The following is a 22,083-nucleotide window of genomic DNA, read 5'->3' as shown; positions in this document are numbered from 1 at the left end:
TCCCTGAAGTCTTCATGTCCCTTTTCTCTGCATCCCTGTCCAGCAGCCTCCGAGTCATCCTGCTCTAGCTGCTGAGTCGCACAGTTCAGATTCTTTTTTGTCTACAGTTGTCAAAGACAACTCTGTTCACACCTTCAGCCGCAGAATCTCAGTCTGGGATCTTTCAGTTCTGACCACACCCAGCCCTTAAGCAGAAGCAATATATGAACAGTACTTGTTTTTCAGGATCTATATCGCCAAAGACACTCAAGACCTGACTAGTGTTCTGTAATTCTACAACTTGAGCTGTTGCTTTTCCTGTGTCTTGATATAATCTTGGGACACTTGAGAAAAGAGGACCCCTAGAGAATTATAAAGTAGCAGAGCCTAGGATTCAAAGGACTGTTGCCAAACCATCGTATTTCTGGGCCTGTTGCACTTGGAGGAAAAGAAAGATTCTTGCTGTTTAAATCAATGGGGAACATTCTCCATCCCTCACCTTTAGCTGAAAGCCTTTTGACTCATGGCTAGGGTCACCATAGACTCTTTTCCAACCATAAATCATGTACTTACACTGTCTCCTCCTAGAGTCTTCCCACACTAGCCTCACAGAGCATCTTTACCTTCGTTAGCAGGATATATACTGGAACTATATCTCTTATCCTAGCTTATGTAAAGTGGTTACCTCTTGTAACAAAGGGCATAGACTGAGAATAAGCAATAGAATTTTACTGGCCTCAGTTCTCACAGCTGGAAAGTCCAAGAACACGGTTCTAGTGACTAGAGAAAGCCATGGTGCTGAGTCCTAACATGAGCTAGTTGTTACTTTTTTGAAAATTAATGATTTCAAATTTTAAGTTTATATGGTTGAGCTGATAAAACAAATTCAGTTTTCTCAGGTCAAAGGTCAATTGCTTATTTCTCTTTTCTTTTCCATTTGTTTAATTTCATTTTATTTGTACATATGTATGCATTTATGCATGGTGTATTAGATATATTTTACCTTATAGGATCCTACTGTTTATTTCTTACCTCTCCTTGCTTTCTTTTCTCCTTTGTCTCCCTTGATAATTTCACCTCTTCTTCCTTTATGTCTCTCTATATGTGATTTTTATGTAGTTATATAAAATATGGGTATTTGTTTCAGATTGACCTTTCAGTTTCGGAAAGGAATCTTAATTTTTATCTTATTTCATTATATATATATATACACACACACACACACACACACACACATATAAATATAAATATGGGATTTTTCAGTTAAAAGTTAACAGGAAAACATCCAGAAAACTAAATTACAGAGTCATAGCTAAGAGGGCGTGTTGAGCGTCAGCAGGAGGAAACAGCTTTGGCTCCTCTGCTGCTCTCATTTGTAGTGTATGGTGAGAACCAGAGACCACACGGTTGGCTCTTGGCCTCTGTCACCCAGTGCAGTCCCTTCTAGGTGACGTATTTCTCTTGAGTACCTTCTCCTTAGGCTGCCCTTAAAGAGCTTATGCCCACCCTTGTGGGTTCTCATGACTTCTGGCTGCTGGTTGCTGTGTTTTTTAATTATCAGATATTGGCATCATTTGATTAGTTTACCACAAGTGACACAGATCACGCATCCTCACCGTTTTTAGATGCTGTCTAGGTTCCTTATATTATCCTTTACCCCTTCTTTTTGAGTGTGTCACTGGAATCTGCATTCCTGCTATTTTAGGCATAATGCTTTAATAACAGTTCTAGTACATCACAATAGAAGTGTTTTTTCCTTTGTCTGATTTGATCTTACATTTAAGTAATTACGGATTATTATGGATTAGTACATTTCGGCAATAGGTATCTGAAATACATATTCATACCATCAGGGTATTACAAAATGTCATTTTGTGTAGCTATATAATGATTTTATGCTTACCCCATTTTCAGCCTAAAATTGTTTTTCATTAAAATATACAAAATATGATTTAGTGAAATTTTCTTCTTCTTATGGATTAAATTGTATTTAATTTTTTGGAAGATCCACGGTAGACTTTGCAGTAACTTTTTATTTTGTTTTGTATTCTTAACTCACTAGGTTCTGAAAGAGAGGGATGAATTGAAAAACCAGCTTTGTGCAGCATTACAGCAGATAGAGAATCTCAGGAAAGAACTCGATGATATCCTAAGCAAGTGTGCCATGCAGGAGGAGGAGCTTCAGTGTAAGGAGAAGAAACTCAATGATACTGAGTCCCACCGAGCTGAACTTGAACTTGAGGTCAAGAATTCCCTCGACACCATTCACAGACTAGAAAATGAGTTGAAACGACAGAGTAAGATTCAAAGCCAGATAAAAGCCTCGAAAATTCACCTGGAGGAAGAAATTAAAGAGCTAAGGGAGAGCCAGTCCCAGGACAAAGTTAAACTGCTTGAGATGCAGGAGTCCATCAAGGACTTGAGTGCCATCCGAGCAGACCTCGCTAATAAATTGGCGGAGGAAGAGAGAGCCAAGAAAGCTGTGCTCAGGGACCTTTCTGAGCTGACAACCCAGGTCAAATCTAAAGAAGAAGAAACGGCTACCGCGATTACACAGTTAAAGCTAGAACGAGATGTTCACCAGAGGGAGCTGGAAGACCTTACCTCATCGCTGGAGAGCGTGAAGACGAAGCATGAGCAGAATATCCAGGAGCTGATGAAGCACTTTAAGAAGGAGAAGAGTGAAGCAGAGAGCCATATCAGGACGCTGAAGGTACCTGTGCTCCATTTTCTTGATGATACTGGCGGGTCTCTTTTGTGGTGGCTCATGAAGTTAACAAAGCATAAGCATTTAGAGTCATTCAGTATTCCCAAGCATGGCAGTGAAGATCAAACCAGCAGTGAACAGGTTTATTCTTGCCTGTTTGGCCAGGTTGAAATGAGTTATAACAGCCGCCTGGGAGCATCCATTTCAGAAGATGGGAGCTCTTTAAAGAGAACATTTAGCTATTTTGGGAGTTCAGGAAAGGTAGAGGTGTCAGCAGGTCCTAGACCTGAAACGTGCCCTCATTCAACACTTACGACTTCCTAAAATACAAAAGGCAAAGCCCTGTCAAAGCCACTGAAGCTATAGCCACAGTCCTTACTCATATGGTAACTAAGGCAACACAGCATATAGGTTGTGGAAACACAAGGCCTCTGCAATTTATTCTTTCTGTCTCAAATCAAAGCTAAACCTCATGGAAAGTTGGGCTTGTTTCAGCTGTTACCATCAGTGCCTCAGATAGTTCCTGGTATTCTGAAAGTGCGCACATATTTGTGTAATAGGTGAATTACAGTGGAGGAGAGGTGACTAGGCGCTCTGCTGGTAGTAGTCCTTGACACTCACCTTTTAAGGTGCACTATTGTTGCATGCTTCTAAGAAAAAGCCTACTATCTCCTACATGCAGAACTGTGACGTGTCACATAAGCATGTCCCAAATGAGAGATGGAAAAACCCAAAAAGCATGTATTTTAATGTTTATTAAATAGGGAACAATAGCCCTTTAGAAGGATGAAGGCATGAACAACATGAGAATTATTCATGAAGGGTTAGGGTTAAGACAGAGCTCATATTATTTGCTGATTGATTGGCCATTGCAATAATACCGTCAGATAATAGTTTTGAGCACATTGTGCCAGTTATAGCTATAAGGACTTTATATGTGTTCATCACTGGATACATCGTTCTTGAAAACTGGGTGGTAAGGTTGATAGGCAGCAGGTGAATAGTGTCACTTTTTATGAACTTAGAAGATGTAGATAGTACAGGAAATCGAGAGAGAACAATGGCAAATCTAGTTTCTTACGTTGTTGAGTTAGCTGGAAGGCCCTTAATGTTTAATCAGGCAGGTCTAGGTAGTGAGTCAGAAAGGTGAGGGGAAATTGAAATTAGAGTGAAGTTATGTAGGAACCCGGAACTCACAAGTGTTAGGTCTCACAAGACTTGGACATAAGCAGAAAGAAAAGAGTAAATAAAGGGATGTCAACATGTAAAGAAACAACTGAGAAAAAGGTTCTAGAAAATAATAAAAGACTACATGGGAGACATAAGAAGAGAATGATATCCTGGAAACCCAGAGGATATTTAAAAAAATAAAACATGACTAATGGGGCTGGAGAGATTATGCAGCAGTTAAAGCACTGGCTGCTCTTCCAGAGGACTGGGGTTTAATTCCCAGGACCACATAGAACTTAGAGCTGCCTACAATTCTAATTCAAAGGGATCTGCTATCTTCTGGTCTCCATGAGCTCCAGGCGTGTCTATGGTGCACAGATCTAACATCTAGGCAAAGCACCCCTACACATAAAATAAAAATAAAATGCTTAGTGTCATATGTGACGGGCAAACCAGAAGTAAGAGTGTGCTGATTCTCCTCCACAGCAAAGGTCCAGAAGGTAGAGTGCTCCGCGGTCAGCATGGGGTCTTGTGAGTCCTGCTGTTCAACTAGAGTAGAGAACAGTGCTTCTGCTGAGTGCGTGGGAGAGGCTGGGGTAGAGGTCCATTGTGAGACATTTTCTACTCATTCAGAAATCCCTCAGGCGCAGAGTTTAGAGTTAAGGTCCAACTGGTCATCCAGTGGGCCTCCACTGTGCCTATGGAACACTCTACCTTATGGTACTTTTATGAAGACATTTGATTTGTCATGTGTCAGAAACCTCTGTGGAGAGCATGATTGGTCCCTCAGCTGTCGTCACCAAGCATGAGAGGTGTGGAGGAGTATGTGACCCTCAAAGGAAGTCATCAAACATAAATTATTAGGGCAATTAAGAATTGGTATCTTTAAAAATAGGCTCTGAGTGGAAGAAAAACCTCTAACAGAATTTTGCACATTTAGTGGTGTAGATATCTTGGTCTTGGCTGATTTCCAATGAGGCCTGGCTGGGCAGGGAGAGAGTGGGAGGGGGCGGAGCATGCTGTCTACTGAGGGCCTGGGAGCAGGCTCTGGGCCTCACTGACCTTCATGAGAGCTTTCCTGTTCACCTCTGCTTTTTTATAGGGCATAAAGTAAAGTAAAAAGCAGTCTACTGAAACTTAAAATTGTAATTGAGCAATTTTCCTGATGAGAGACTTTATTTTGTAAATTTATTTTGGTCCTGTGAATACAGGATTGTTCATAAAAAAATCGATTCCTTTGTTAATTCAAAGTGGCATGAGGTCTTAGCTGAATTTTGTGGAGTAAATAAAATATAGATTTTGTTTAAAACTCTCAAAACTTCTCTCAGGAATTTGTTTCCAATGATTGTGTTCCTGCGAACCTAATTAACCACGTGCACTAGACATCATAATGAAGGAGGCAGGGCTGCCAGGAGCTCAGGCAGAGCATTTGCCCGGTGTACACGTGTGTCCATGCATCTAGCACCGACCACAAAGGAAAAGAAAGCACCTACCTGTTAGGTATTAGAAGGTATTTTAAATGGATCGTATGCAGTTGCTGATTGGCTTTAGTGAGTGGTTAAGTGCGTGAACTTCCTACTGACACTCGTGCTCAGGTGCTTTTAAAGCCTATGGCAGCATTCCTGTTGAGAATTCTGCTGTTAGAAAGAGTTGCTGGGTTCATGTCCTCTGTATGCTTTTATTTGCCTTATACCTGCCTAAGCTACTATTCTGGTGGCTTGAGTCAATAGGGAAGCAGTAGTCCCTCCCAGCTCAGGTTACTGAGGAGGTGAAGGAGGTAATGCAGTCCTGTATGGTGACACCTCCTGCCTATTCTTTTTTTGGCTGTCCTTGGTCTTTGTGTTTCCACATCAATGTGGAAGAGGTATTATAGGAGGTTTGGAGAGAGGAAAGGAAAGGGTGAAACATAATTAAATTATAATCTGAAAAATAAATGAAAAAAATGCCGAGTTTGGTTATAGCCAAATAAATATAGATTAGAAGAGATTTTGTTACATATTTGGTGGTGGACAACTCATTCATACTGTCTTTTTATGTCCTACAATACTAGTACCAATATCACATTATATGAAAAGCGTGTGAGCCTTTCCTAACATCCAGGAAGGAGAAGGTTAAGTCCCTGTTTTGTAGACGAGGAAACTGACCAGTTAAAAGCATCATCTTGAAGCATCTCTATGGGGATCTTCCCCAGTAATGCCCTCCTTGCTCAGCAATGAGTCTCTTTGTTTTGCCAAAGTACCTGGGAGATACTTTGTCTTCACTGATGTCAAATTTACTGTTTTTTCCTATGTCTTTATAGTTCTTATCTGTCACCTTCAGTGCACTGTATTGTGGTACCTGTCACCTAGCAAGTGCGAGATGTATTGAATGCATGCAAAGAGTCTCTGTTTTCTGCATGTGAACCAGAGAGTCTTGTGGTTCTTTCCCGTTGCTACAGTATGGATTGTTTGTACCATTTAGCTACAGACGGTCAGCTTTCTCTTTTCTCTTTGTCCTTCCATCAGGCAGAAAGCTTGGAAGATAAGAATATGGCTAAAGCCCATCTCGGTCAGCTAGAGAAGTTGAAATCCCAGTGTGAAAAACTGATGGAGGAATTAACCCAGAATGAAAATGAGAACAAAAACCTGAAGCTAAAATACCAGAGTCTGAAGGAGGAACTAGAAGAAAAGGTAAAAGAATAAAGGAGCTCTGGTTTACAGAACTCTCGTTTTGAAATGTACTTTATGCTTGCTGCTTAACAAATAGTACTCTAAGTCCTTAAGAACGTGATATTGGTGCAATGGAAAAAGATAGTTTACGATACTCTGATTTTTATGATTTCAACCAATCACAGTCTGATACATTTGTTTTCAATTTCTTACTAGACCTTCAGATTACTTGGCTTTTCTTACTTGCCTTCAGACACAAGTTTAAAGTTAGTTTAGAATTTGAAATTAAATATGTTTAAATTTAGTAATTTCAGGTAGTCTCTTGCCTGCCTACTTCCCTGTCCCCCCTCTGTCCCCAGCATTCCTCCTTCCCCTTCTCTTCCCCCTTCCCTTCTCTTCCCCCTTCCCTTCTCTTCTTCCTCCTCTTCTCCCACTTTGTTTCTCCTCCCGTCTCAGCCTCATGGGTGCCGGGATCCTAGGTGTGCATGCTTGCCAGCCGTGTGCTGCCGCCATGCCCTGCTCCGCTTCGCTTGTCTCTAATACTGTGCATTAATGTATCCAGAGTCAGTGCACTGCTGTGTGTGTGCTACCTCTTCCCACTAAAACACTGTATTAAATATTTTCTTATTGCATCGAAGAGATATTGCCAGAGGGCTAGAGAGGTAGCTCAGAGGTTAAGAATGTTTGCTGCTCTTCCACAGGACCCTAATTTGGTTCCCCTCTCCCACACCACTCCACTCATGACCCGTGTCCTCTAGCTCCAGATCATCTAACACCTTCTGACCTCCACAGACATCCACACATGTTACAGCACACCCATACATCTAAACATACTGATAATAAAAATAAATCTCTAAAATATTGCTAAAAGTATAGTCGGTTGAAAATGTAAAGTTCATTCTTCTCTATTTATCATGAGTGTGTCTCACCCACTTCTGTTCGTGACAGTCCAAATGTGTATGGCACAGATTCACAGAAATGGGATATTCACCTCAGAACCAAGTTTGTGGAGTCAGTGATGGAGTTACCTTGCTGTGCATTGAGCCTGCGCTCAGGCCTGGTGCCCAGCATAGCGATGAGACACAGTTCTCTGACTGGCCCTTTTCCTTGGTAGGAATGTATGCATAGTATCCAGTGTTTGGAAGTGTTTGAAGCCTGAGTGTTTCTGATTTTTGAATTTCTGACTTTTTGAATAATTGCATGTACATAATTAGGTACCTTGAGAATAGGAGCAAAGCCCAAACACAGGAGCCATTGGTTTTCTATACTTCTTACATGTAGAATCTGAAAGCAATTTTGCATTGTTTTGTTTGTGTTTTGGTTGAAAAACCATTGCATAAAGGTCAGCTTTTTTTTTTTTTTCTTTTTTTTTTTTTGTGCTCAAAATGTGTGAATTTTAAATATTTTTCGATTTTGAATTTTTGGACTTGGAATATTGATTTAGTCAAGTCCTAACCCTGTGTTCCAGTGCACAGTGAAGATATCTTGATATTTAAAGTAAAGGACATATGTGAAATATACCTTCCTTGGTGGTAAGAAATTATTTGCAGATTTCTCTGCAAAACACAAAATCTTCAGATACTCACGTCCCCTGTAAAATTATACGTCCTCTCATGTATTCTAAGCTGTCTTTACATTTTGTATATCACACAGGTGCATATGCTCATGTGCTAGTACTTAGGAAATAACGACAGGAAGAACATCTGGATATGTTCAGTGTGGACATATTTCTTTTCTGTTTCCTCTGTTGCGTATGATTTGGAATCCATAAATTGGAAGGGTTTCATATAATACAGCATGCATTATATTTAGTATTTGTAGTATGTATATTTATGTTTTGATTAATTTTCTTAGTAAAGACTGGAATAAATTGTAATATTGTACCCTACAGAGAGGGTTTCCTCTGTGAGAGGTAGCATTAGGAGTATGGGTAAATGAGCTTGAACTCTCTTTTTTTTTTTTTTTTTTTTTTTTTTTTGAGTTGTGTGTCTTTTTATAAGTTTCCTAAAACTCAAGCCTCAGTTTTGTTTTTATAAGATTATAATAATACCTTTATTCTTTGTAAGAATTTATGAAAGTGCATATAAAGTACTTGGTTCAGCATTTCATGTCTGATATATTAGTGACATTATTATCATGTTTTTTTGCAAACTTTCCAATACTTGCTGATTAATGATTCAACCAAGTAATGAACTAATCAGCATATTCTAATACACTGTGTCTTAGTAACTGACGTCGGGTTATCAATGCTGTGATGAAGCACCACTACCAAAAGCAGCTTGGGGTTTATTTTACACTTTCACATCACTGTTCATCATCAATGAGAGTCAGGACAGGAGCTCAGCTCGGGCAAGAGCCCGGAAGCAGGAGCAGATACAGAAGCCATGGAGGAGTGCTGCTTCCTGGCTTGCTCTTCATGGCTTGTTCAACCTGCTTTCTTGTGTAACCCAGGACTGTAGCCCAGGGATGGCACCACCCACTCAAGACTCCCCATCAATCACTAATTAAGAAAACACCTTACAGCAGGAACTTATGGAGGCATTTTTTCAATTGAGGTTCCTTCCTTTCCAGTGGCTCTAGCTTGTGCTAAGGTGACATAAAACTAGCCAGCCCAGTTACTGCCCAGTTGTGAAGAGACTATGGACAATGGAATTTTTAAAAGAAAGCATTTAATAGGGGCTCGATTCTAGTTTCAGAGTAGACTAGTCAAGGATCATCATGACAGGGAGCAGGGCAGTAGGCAAGCAGGGCACTGGAGCATTATTTGAGAGCTTACAGCCTGGTCCTTAGGTAAGAGGCAGATAGAAGGAGACTGGACCAGATGTTTGCTTTTGAAACTTCAGAGCTCACTCCCAGTGACACATTTCCTCCAAAAAGTCCTTATCTGCTTATACTTTCCAAACAGTTCCACCAACTGAGGCCCAAGCATTTAAACAAACAAGTCTGTGGGGGTCATTTTTAAAATCATTTTTATTGGATATTATTTGTATTTACATTTCAAATGTTATCCCCTTTCTCCCTAGTTTCATTCCCCTTCCTTCCCTTGCTTTTATGAAGATGCTCCCACTCCCAACCTCACACTCCCACCTTAGCACCTTGGCATTCCCCCTACACTTGGAGAAATGATCCTTCACTGGACCAAAGGCCTCTCTTCCCTCTGATGCTTATTCAAACTACAACATACGGCTGCTAATCCTCCTGGTGACGTGAAGATGATGATGATGATGAGGAGGAGTCACCACAGTAGCTGTTGAAAAGTTTAGAACTATAGTGTTGGTCACTTGAAACTGACGGCTCACTGAGTTGATACAGTCTGACAGAATTTGCAGTCCATTCACAAGTGTTTGAAGGTGTGTTAATGAACTAGGTAGATGGGCATTTCTATGGCCATGGTTAATTTTAGAAGAGAGGAATCACACTTTGCTTATCTTTAAATCTCTAGGGTAAGGCACAAAGGTCTGACACATGGTAGGTCAGGGGTAGGCACATGTATGTGCTTGTAATGTACCACGGTCAGAGGGGAAAACAATAGTAACAGAAATATAAGACAAAAAAAATATCTATTGTTAGTGAAAGAAAGGCTCAGGACTAATAGCCTTTAAGTTACTGCTGGAGCAACACAATATCTTGACAAATGTGGTTTCATGGAGTGAAACAGATTAACAGCACAACCTTTGGCCAGGTTATAACCCAAAGGGAGGCCTTTATGTAACAGCAGTATTCTTGCTCATACATATTTAACATTAGCATAAGCATGTTGAAACTATCACACACGAGCGCGCGCGCACACACACACACACACACACACACACACACAAATACTTTCTTGTGTGTGCGCGTACACATACACACATAAACACACACATTTAAACACATTTAGAAATACCATTTTATTTGTGTCCTTTATTTCTTGTCATAAGCTATTGTAAGAAATGCCAAGACTGCATTAAAATTCCTATAAAGCATGAACACCGATGGCATTGATCGGCAGTGGAAGATTGCTGTGATTTTGTGTGCACTGCATCTTACTCACAGATTTAATGAAGATGGGTGTGTTAAAATGTATTTTTATTAACATCTGATGGTTACTTTGTCAATTGTTACTTTTCCATTGTCCATGACAAAGGGGGCAAGTATTATAGAAGCACAGAATGTTTACACATACATTTCAGACTTTGTTAAGCTTCTTACCAGGCAGAAAACTCTTTTGAAATGTTACAGAATTAATTTTCTTTTATGTGCACTGCCATTAAAGTTTATTGTTTCTTCAGCTTAAGTTCTATGGAAAAAATTCTTTATTTCTCCCATTCTTCTAAAAGGATTTGTTGATGTTAATCTTTTTATTCTGCTGGTATTTGTCTCAAAATTTATAATAGCATTCACTGTATCTGAGATATATTTATATCGGTTTCACTAGCATAAGAGGATCTATCAGAGTTAGTGGGTAATAATATCAGTTTTTTAAAATGCCTGAAGTGTGCAGAACTGTGTCTAATTTAATTTTAAAAATCATATTCTAATAGGTAGAAATATATGAATGATGCTTTTGGAGGTTTCATAGTAGATTGTATAGCTTGTATATTAAGATAGACTTTAACGTTTAACATATTTCTACAATATTTTCAAAATAATTGAGCACTTAAAATCTTGACAGTATTTAATAGATTATTGGATTTACATTGTACGAATTACCTTTTTCCTTAATTTCCATTGTTGCCATATTGTTAAATAACATATCCAATACTTGGTGCAAATATATCTGTCTTTTTGATTGTGAGCCTATCCGTTAACATCTGAGCCATTTTTCCATCCCACAGATATATTTATAACCAATGAGAAAAATGGCAAAAACGTAAAAGATATGTTTAGATATTGAAGCAAACATCAGAAGCACATTTATTTTCAGTGTTAGTGATTTTCTTTACTAATTACTTTTATTTCAGTTATACAAGAAAATGTAAAATTTTGTTTTTAGAGTATACACATACACACACATACACACACATATTCTTGAGTATTCTAACTAGAATTATTAGATATACTTGAGCTACCCATACTTAGAAGAAGTGATAGGCACTGACCACCATCATTTCACCATTTTTATATGAGTCTCCTTGAAAGTCCTTCAGGTTTGTTAGTTTTTATGTCCCACAAAGTCTATGTGCTGGCATTGTGAAGTTTCTTAGGTATTACCTAAAACACCATAGGCCCCAGCCTGAAGACTGAATCAGCTTGCGCAATGTCTGCTTTGGAAGAAGGAGGCATGTGACCAGTCCTATTCTCGCCATTTCCATGAGACTCAGTAGGAACCTTCTCTGGTGTGTTTACGGATGTTAGAGGCTATCCGAGATGCTCAGCTGTATGAAGGAATACTTGCTCATTTTAGTAGCTGCCCGAGTTGTCTTTAGTGGACCTTGTTTTTCACTATTAACTCTTTGTGGGGATGAGATTAACATCAATGAAACTGTCAGAAATTGCTCTACGATCGCAAACTCAGCCATCCAAGGAATGTATATATTGCTGCATCATGATTCATAGAGGTGTTTTTGTTCTTTTGAAATGCTTTATTTAGATCATTTGTAACGCTAGGCATGTCTATATTGGACAAAACTCTGAGGGTGATTTTATATGCAAATGGGACCTGCCAAATGATACTTGCCATTCATATTTGTATTTTCAGTGTTGGGCTCTAAAACTGAAAATAAATGTAACAGCTTGCCTGGCAGTGGATCAGGGGTTAGAAACCGTGAAGATGGAGTATGAGACAGATTCTTTTTTTTTTCATTTTCTTCTTTATTTAGTGTTAGGAAACTGAATCATGTTTGTGTGTTTTCATTGAAGTAGTGGCATTGAATTTAATTTGTAGTTGCTGTATTCAGCTGTTTTATGTTTTTCTTTGACATGTTTCAGAATGGAAATATTTATTTTTGTTAGAAAAACCTAATTCAAACCTGAAATTTCCTATAAAAAGTGTCTGTGAAGTCAGAGGTGAATGCGTAGGTCAGGTTTCTGTGCTTTGGCGATGTAAAGGATATTAGTCTTCTCACAAGGATGATCACCAGTGAGGTAACATATTTCCAAGTTCGATTTAATCAGCCCACAGTGTGTGTACCCTGCATTAAATGTGTTATGCACAGTAAAAACATTCAGTGTTATCTGTTAGTTAAAAAACTGTAGTTTGTTTCTATTTAGACATCTGCTTATGATTGCAGTGTTTTGGTTTTGGAAGACGATTTGAGTGTGTGATGTGTGCAGTACTCACTACTTAGCAAAATCACTTCCTCCTGCTTTTGGCTCAGCTGTTAGATGGGAGTAGGGAGAAGCTCGTGACGTCAGAGTTTTCTACAGGACTGAGAATAAAGGTGATCATGTGAGCTTCTGACTGCAGCATTTCCTGTCTCAGGCCTTGGGCTACTTTAAGCACACCATTTTCTTGTTATTGTTAATTTAGGTGCTTTTGAAATTTTGTATTTTGTAGGCTGTGTTAGCAGGAAAAAAAGCTGTAATCACCACATGTTAACTGAATAATATCTTATGTCAGAGATGAAATCAATAGTTCTCAACCTGTGGGTCACAGTCTCTTTGGGGTCACATATCAGATATCCTGCATATCAGATGTTTTCATTATGATTCATGACAGTAGCAAAATTACAGTTGTAAAGTAGCAACAAAAATAATTTTGTGGCTGGGGATCACCACAGCATGAAGGATTGTTTTAAAGGGTTGCAGTATTAGGAAGGTTGAGAACCACTGCTCTAAGTAGATTTGAAGGAATTTTTGTTAGATTCCTATCTTTTCAAAAATAGCAAGTTAAAATGACAATGATAAAAATAAAAGAGAAACAAAGCATTTTCCAATGGCCAGTAATTAAATTATTTTTATTCATTATCTGAATAATTTACATTAATTGAATAAGTTGTTATTAAGTTCAAAGTAGCCTTTGGCTTTGGCAGGGAATTAACCTACCCAGTACTTGGATGACATATGTCAGTTATTGAGGAAAAAAAATCAGGATGCAGAAATGAAGTGAGCATCCACTGTCAAGGCCAATGTCACACTTATCCATGCAGCTGTGACTGAGAACTGGAAGAAATCAGGGTGCACAGAACCAGCAACCTTTATGTCCAATCTAGAACACAGGTGCTTGAAGTGTTCTCAGGCTCTGTTCTACTCGGATGCCTTCTGTACTGATAGGTTTCCTCAAAGGTGTGTGTGTGTGTGTGTGTGTGTGTGTGTGTGTGTGTGTGTGTGTGTGTGTGTGTGTGTCCGCCCACACATGTGTGTAGATGCATGTGTCTATGTCTTCAATTGTTCTCCACCTTGTTTCTTTTTAACTGGGTATTCCCTTGACTGATGTAGAACCCAATGATCTAGCTAGAATGGCCAATCAGCAATCTCCAGGAATTTTTGGTTGTTGTATTTTAGAGACTGGGTCTCTTCTCTGTGGCCCTGTAACTCACTATGTAGACCAGGCTGGGCTAGAACTCACAGAAATCCATCTGCCTCTGTTCTCCATGAGCTGGATTCAAGGTGTACACCATCATTCCTGGTCCTGGAATCAATCTTCTTGTCTCCATCTTTCTGTGCTGGGCTTCCAGGTGCTGCCACACATGGATTTTATACATGGGTGCTGGATGTCTGAGCTTCTTCTGGTGTTCTTGCATTGGGACCTGCTATCCTTGGCCCCTAAGAGGCAACAGGAATTTAAGAAAATTCCTGTGCTTGGAAAGCAAGCATTTACCTACCCAACCACCTCTTGAACCCCACAGAGGCTGATTCTAAATGTATTGAAGTCTAAGTTTGCCAGTTGTATTAGTCCTTGATTTGGTTGGGAGGCCTGCTACTTCAGTTCTTGGGAGATAAGTTCAGGCATGGCGAGGGAAGCAGACATGTTGGGGACTTCCCACTAAAATCCTGTTCAGTTAGTCTGATTTTTTTTCCTGCAGTTGCCTTTGATCCCCACAATGAATAAGAGGCCACGTAATCTTGCGTATGATTGACTACGGTATACAAACAATTTCATACCCATTTCAGCGATTGCTTGGATGTTAATTAAGCCTTTCTGCCCCTGGTTCCCCCTATAAGGGAACATAAAATGGCTGCCCATGTTTGTTTCTTATTAACTTTTTCTGTTATTGCTATGTAAAGTGCTCACTGACTCAAGTCATTTTCTCGTTCGATGTGGACTGAGCCAGGGTGCTGCAGATGTTAGTCATCACTAATGGGTATGTTTTTGTTGTACACGTTAGCTATGTGATTTGGTGCTTCACTTCCAGCTACCCGCCTTTGTCTTTCATGAGAAGTAATGCTTTCAGGAAATAGGGGGGAAGAGATCCCATGGTATGTAAGACACACCGAAGTGTTCAGATACTGCTCTTTGAGATACTGTGTAATTTTTTTCTTCTGAAAATTAAGCAGCACTCATTCTGAGTGCATGGTTTGAAACTCCATTTGTTTGTCTTTTTGTTCATATTTTCTTTTAGAAGTCGAAATGCATCAGAAGTGAATGACTTTTAAATATCAAATGTTATTTCTGTCTCTAGACATTTAGCTTGAGAGAAATTCATAATAATCACAGAATGATCCTCATAACAAATACATAAAGTACCCCCTAGGTATTGTCTTTTCTAAGTAGGAATATTAATTTTTAGGAATATAGCCAATACACACTCCACCCCCTTTTGATTATACTGGTAATGATCTTTGCATTGCTCAATGCTGTCTTAGAAGAAGGTACTAAAAGGCCTGAGCCATGAATAATTCTCCTTAAATGGGGGTTGAAAGTTTAAATTTGAATTTCTACTTTCCTGCTTGTTTTCTGGATAGCTTTTTAAGCCTGCTGAAGCCAATGCTGTGGATTGGGGTGATTCCCACCTGGGATTTATATGCATGAGGTCAGACAGACTGTGTTCTAGTGTGCTGTCTGTCCTTCTGTTAGCTCTGCTCTTTGGCTCAGCGTCTCAGGCTAGCTCTCCAAGCACTGCTCATTGTAGCTGCCCCCATCCTTAGAGGAAATGATGCAGAGTATCTCCTTAGAAGAGAAGGAACTGGATGCTTGTATATGTAACCCCCAATGTCACAGTGTTGTTTTAGGAGATCAATCGTTTTGTAGAATTATACTGTTCTTTTGCTTGTTTCAATATTTACAAGAAAGCCACATGCCCTCATGTGAGTTCAAAATTAATTAGTGACAAATCACCCTAAGGAAACTTTCTGAAAGACAAAAAGTTACTTGGCTTTAAAGAGTTTGTTTCCTCACCCCTTGCTGGCATTCTTGCATGACTGGTTCGGAGCCACACACAGGATGCACATGGCGGCCCTTCGTATGTGATGTCATATGAAATATCATGGGAATGGCCCCATGTCCCTGGATGAAGCCTGAGTCTGTCTGTTGTGACTGTGATGTCTGTGGATGAGGAAGCTCCGTGTTCCCGGATTCAGGCTGAGGGAAGACTTCTTGCTCTCCAGGAACTCTTCTCTTGTCTTCCCTTCCTAGTACTTTTGCTCTCAAGATGGCTAATTTTGTATTATGAAGTTCTGGCTGATCTCCTGACTTGCTATTGCTTTCTTATTTGTTATTATTCTGTGTCTTTCTGTGTGTATATAAAGTACATGTGGTTCATGTGCCTATGTGTGTGTGTGTGTGTGTGTGTGTGTGTGTGTGAGAGAGAGAGAGAGAGAGAGAGACAGAGAGAGAGAGAGAGAGAGTGTGTGTAGGTCAGAGGATAATTTTGTAGAATTTGTTCCCTCTTTTTACCTTTACCCTTGTTCTGGGGAATTGGACCCAGGTTTCCTCAGTAAGTTCTTTTGCCCACTGAGTCGCCTCACTGGCTTTTTTTCTTAATTCTTTATGCCAGCATACATTCATATGGCTATACTTTGAATTTATAGAATTTACTATTATGTAATATCCGTATTTAATTAGGTTTGAACAAAATGGCTAATGATGTGACAAGCAGTAGAAAACATTTCCAAAAAATAATTTACTTTTGCTTTACTAAGTTTGTTTCCACAATTCTAATAAAACCAGTAGTTGGTGGCTTCTCTACATTGTCCAGTTTCCTAGCGTTCTTTAGCTTCTTGCCAACAGTGTCATAGGTAATGTGAGTCCCTTTTAGAGAGTCAGGTAGATAGACAGGTTCTGTTTTGGTTCAGGAGTGTTTTATCATTTGCCGTGTGTTGTCTGGTTTTACAGCTAGAGTCAGCTGTTTCCTGAGTAACAGAATATTCCTCATCTCAGCATCTTGGCTGATATGTGTAGCTCTAGCTTAATAAGCCGTACGCCCAATAAATTTTAATTCAGTATTACTGGCTTTCGTTTCCCTCTTCAGTAGTGTGTGGTTCCCCATGTTTTCTACTTGTTATCTCTCTGCTACCAATGATGTCTTAAAGATGGTCTTAGGATGGAAAAATTTCATACTTATTGAAGTAAATCTTCAGTTAAATAAAGTGATTGCTTTTGAAAATTAATCATTTACTTAGGCAATGAGCATACTTAAAATTTGTTTTTTGTTAAAAGTGTAAAAATTGTTTTTAATTTCATGCTATAAATATATTGGAAACAAAAGGGCAGTTTTTGAACTCTTAAGCTATTGAAGGTATCTCAGAAATGTTTATAAATTGATGGCATTCTGTGGTACCAGGGTGAATTCAAAGTCTTGCTCATTAGCTACCACAGAGCTCTAGTCTCCTTAATATTTTCCCCTCCCCCTCCCTCCCTCCCTCCTTCCCTCCCTTCTCACTTCCCTCCTTCCCTCCTTCCCTCTTTCCCTCCTTCCTTCCCTCCCTCCCTCCCTCCTCACTTCCCTCTTTCTCTCCTTCCTTCCCTCCCTCCCTCCCTCCCTCCCTCCCTCCCTCCCTCCCTCCCTTCTCACTCCCTTCTGTTTTTCTTTGAGGCTGAGTCTCATTGTGCAGCCGTGGCTGATCTGGAACTCACAGAAATCTGCCTGCCTCTGCCCGTGTAGTACAGGGATTAAAGGCATGCACTACCACACACAGCTTCTTATAGTTTTTTATAAGTATTTCTGGTCTTTTATATTTTGAGACAAAGTATCACTAATTTTCTCCCACTGGCCTTGGATTGCCATCTTGTCAGACAGGAACTCAGCTTTCAATTCTTGCCCCAGTTTTGAAGCCTGTGAGGTTATAGGTCTGTGCTACTGTGCCTGTCAATGTCGGGGGACCCTGCTATTAATATTAAGGTTGGCATTTACCATGATAGGACAGCTTCCTGAGCTTAGCACAAAATGGAGGAGTTCCTTTCCAGTGGGGCTTCCTCTTCTCCCCCTGATCTTATCTGGGAAGCCTGACTCCCCACATCCTCTACTTAAAAAATGTCACAATAGTCCCTGGTAAATTTATAGGTTCGATTTCCTTTCTCCAAAGTAGAACCTGCCAGGCAAGCACCTGGATCATTGTCCATGCAAATAAGGCATTCCTAATCCCTTCAACCTCAGCTAGTGTACACTCATCTGAAAATCCTCTTGTTCACCATGAATAATGTGTGTGTGCTTGTGTGTGTGTGCACTCAAGTGTGCACATTCATGTATGCTGTCTAATAGAGCTGTAATGCTGAAATCATTAGAGAAGCACCCCCACTCCTGTCCTTACAGTGTTCTGGGGCATAAGGAGTATGTTCCAATATGTCTCTATAATTACAGTACTATATGTTGATCTTGGAATTAAAAATTAGTGGTCTCTCTCTCTCTCTCTCTCTCTCTCTCTCTCTCTCTCTCTCTCTCTCTCTCTCTGTGTGTGTGTTTTAAAATGGACTTGTAAGAAATTTGAGTATTCCCTTTAGACATGCATATTGTTAATATAAACCTTTCTTGTCTTAATATGGACATTTTCTGCAACTTTTGCTGTTGTAGCAATGGAGGAATTCTCTGTCTTGTCATTGTGTGATTAGCACAATTTTGTTAATTTTGTTAAGTTAATCAGATGACTTGTATGGATAGGTAAGTATATTTCCTATGTAGGAGAACTGGCCCTCAGAGTTTGGGAGAGTGCACATGCTTGATGTGCTTTTTCATTTGTGGCATTGCTGTTTTGAATATGTCATCATATCTTTATTTTCTTTCTCCTGTTCATCCCTTTTAATTTAGAAATATATTTACAGTAGTGGGAATGAACTCAAGGCCTTATATACTGACTTGCATCTCTAGCTGCCTGTTTCTTCCTCAATTTTAGTTTGATACAGGGTCTCATGTCTTAGCTGAGGCAGATGCTGAAATGCAAATCTCCTGCCTCACGCTCCTGTGCCTGTAATTGTTGTAGCGTGCGACCACATTTGATCAAGTTATCATTTTTCACGAGGACTCTTTAGGATTTAAGCTACAGTCTTTCTAGCTAAGATTCCGTTAGTGTCCATGCTGCCAGCTGATCACCTGTGTGACCTCTTTGCCCACTGTTGATGTCACTTTCAGGAAGTCTGCCTTTGTGGTACTTTGAGGATGAGACCTTTGCCTGGGTTCTGAGTACTCCCGTGTGAGCTCTGCGCTCTGTGACTCCAGGCACACTGTTGACACGGTCCTGGCCTGGTTGCCTGCGTTGTGAAATTGGAGTTGTGTTAGTTCTCCAGGATGCTTCCTTAGCTCCCTGGCCACTTCGTTCCTTCGTAGATTACTGTCCTGCTATAGGAAGCTGCATCTATCTCTATGCTCTGTAGAGAAGCCCAGGCTGACCCCTGAAACAGTGAAGTTAGAATTCGAGTACTTTCTAAAACACTGTATTTTTCTAAAACACTGTATTTTTACCTTTGCTCTTTAAAAATATGATAATATTTTCTTGGAATGACAGGATGTAGTTCTGAATTTGCCAGAATATCTTGGAATGGAAGAAAAACGGCCAAATAGTGTTCCCTTACTTTATAAAGCCACAAACCTTTAAATCTGACAGAATGCTTGAACTAACTTGTAATCAGCTTCTCAGAATTTGCTCTGCCCTCCCAAGGTGTGAAACATCTCATATAAAATTTTGGGGAAAAGCTAACTCTCTGTGTACTATAGAGCAGCGTGCACACGTTCCCAACTTTGAACAACGGGGCAGAGCAGAAGTGATGGATTCTCCTGTTAGATCTATAGGGACTTTGGGTCTTGTTTTTCCTCTCTGATGCACAGAAGGATGCTTTATGCAGAGTATTCTTTATTATATTAACCATTTTTCTTTCTCATCTCCGAGACAAAACCTGAAGCTAGATAATATTTAAAGAAAAGTAATTTTTGGAACCTGAGAGTCCATGATTGGAAGGTCCAGCTATGGTGAGGTCCGGGATCATCAAATTATGGTGACAGGCATGTGCAATTTAGATCTCCGATGAGTTAGGAAACCCAAAAGCCCACTTGGGTCAGGCCTTTCTTCAGCCCTTTAGGGAAAGCAGACAGTTTCTGAGAACAATGCCAGTTTCGACTGAGGAAAGCATCTCCAGTGACCTTCATCTAGGAGCTACTCATAGACCAAGCCTCCTGGATGGTATATGTACAATCTGTCCACAGTAGTGCTCTAACATGGAATGGATAAACTTATATCTTATGTTGATGGTCATGGGACCCATCTGGAGAATGCAAAAGTATTGTGTGACATCTGAAGCCTCCTCAGGTACAAAGATAGTGGGAGAGAAAGGGAATTTTATCTGAATGATGGAATATTACTTCAAGAAACAAAATGTATTTCATGCTCATTAGACAACATTCTGGTGTAGTTTGTCGGGATACTGGTACTGGTTATACTAATATAACAGTTCTGATACATGTAGTAGTTATGGATCTTGTTGCAAATAGATACAGTTAATTGAATTGCATTCTCTTTTGTACATTAATTTCTTATGAGCTTAATGTTATCCTACTGTTGAGAGGGGACTCCACTCATAGTCTTCAGAAGGAACCACTTCATAAAGCTGCGGGCCAGACCCAGGTAATGGTTAAGTTGAACTCATGGCTTCTCAGCTACCAGGCCTATTTTGAGGCAGACCAACTTCAGGCAGAGTTACACAAATCCACGTGTTCAAGGTGGACATAAGTCGAGGAGTTTGAGAAAGTGAGTGAGAGTAGGAGGCAGTGGCAGGAAGGTGAGGTCACCCACATGCCGTGGTGGAAGACAAGGTGTCCAGGGTTCTGCGTTTGTCAGCAGAGCTCTCAGTTATCTTGTAATGCAAGTGCCTTAAGTATTTTCATTTTATCTAAGACATTCCCTCTTTTGCTCTTTCACTCTTCTCTCATACATTGCATCTGCACTCCAGTTTCCCCTTCCTCGATCCCTCCCAGATCCTCTCCTCCTCTTCACTCCTCCCAGTTTCTCTCCCCACCACCCCACAGATCACTCCCCTCCTTTTCTTCTTCTAGTTCCTCTCCACTGCCCACAAATCCATTCCTCCTTTGTATCCCTTAAACAAACAAACAAACAAACAAACAAACAAACAAACAAAAAGCAGGCCTCCCAGTGATACCCACTGAACATGGCCTAACAAGTTATAGTAAGACCTTTGTATCAAGACTGGATGAGGTAGCCCAGTAGGAGGATAGGGGTCCCAAGTGTAGGCAAAAGAGTCACAGAACCACCCTCCCATTTCCACTGCTAGGAGTTCTACAAGACTGCCAAGTCACACAACCACAATGTATTTGCAGAGGACCCAACTCTGACCCATATATGGTGTCACTTCGGTCTCTGTGATGTCCTGTGAGTCCTGCTTAGTGTCTGTGGACTGCATTGTTCTTGTATCTTTGACCCCTGTGGCTCATATAGTCCTTCCTCCCCATCTTCTACAGAGATCCCCTGGCTTTGCCTAGTATTTGGCTCTGGGTCTCTGCATCTGTTTCCATCAGTTGCTGGACAATGGCCCTCTGAGGACACTTGGGCTAGGCACTGATCTATGAGTATAGCTGAATATCATTAGGAGTCATTTCATTGACCTTATTAATTATGACCAGTAGTATTTGGTTCTATGCTGGGTCTCTGGGCTGTCCTGTCTCCAGTTCCTGATCATCCACGTATTATCAGGTGTGGGTTCTCTCTCGTGGTGTGGGCCTCCGAGTTCTGCACCACCTTTACCCCAGCACATCTTGCAGGTGGTAGGAGAGATTATAGGTCAAAAGATCTGTGAGTGGGTTGTTCCAGTTCCACTGCTTAAAAAATAAAAGTCAATGAAACTGCCTGAGCACAAAGGAAGGTAATGACCAGAAAGGTAACAGAAAGAGGAGGGGGATGGGGAATGAGAAGTGCCCTTACGTAACAGTACTACTTACAGTAAACATATGGTAAGGTGTTTGAGAAGAGAAAGTCATTACGTTTCTTCCCTTTTATAAAATAAAGATTCATTGCATCTGAATCACCAAGCAAGGCACAGATGAACTCAGAGACAGAGGCAGCACAGAGCCTGTGTCATTCTGTACCATGTCCTCTGCATGTAAATCACAGCGTTTAGCTTAATAGTTTGATGAGACTCTTGAGTGTGTGGACAGTTGGGTCTCTGACTCCCAGGACTGCTCCCAGAACTCTTTGTTTTTTCCTATTGTTGCTATGTCCTACTTCAATATGATAGTTTTTGCTTTATCTTTTTATACTTTATTTTGTCACATTTAGTTG

General features: G+C 40.2%; 1 protein-coding gene across 2 annotated transcripts in view; it reads left to right on the top strand.

Moving 5' to 3' along the window:
- CEP128 (centrosomal protein 128) overlaps positions 1-22,083 on the top strand; it is a gene marked incomplete at its 5' end in the record, with an annotated part of 311,478 nt that overhangs the window by 81,479 nt on the left and 207,916 nt on the right. For both annotated transcript variants that reach the window (XM_080914797.1, XM_080914796.1), the window contains 2 exons: positions 2,042-2,692; positions 6,361-6,525. In XM_080914797.1, coding sequence (XP_080770923.1) covers positions 2,042-2,692; positions 6,361-6,525 — 816 coding nt within the window. The remainder of the gene's footprint in view (positions 1-2,041; positions 2,693-6,360; positions 6,526-22,083) is intronic.

The sequence above is a fragment of the Micromys minutus genome (assembly GCF_963924665.1).
Source record: "Micromys minutus genome assembly, chromosome: 1".
Lineage (NCBI taxonomy): Eukaryota > Metazoa > Chordata > Mammalia > Rodentia > Muridae > Micromys > Micromys minutus.
This window is presented reverse-complemented; position numbering and strand designations above follow the sequence as displayed.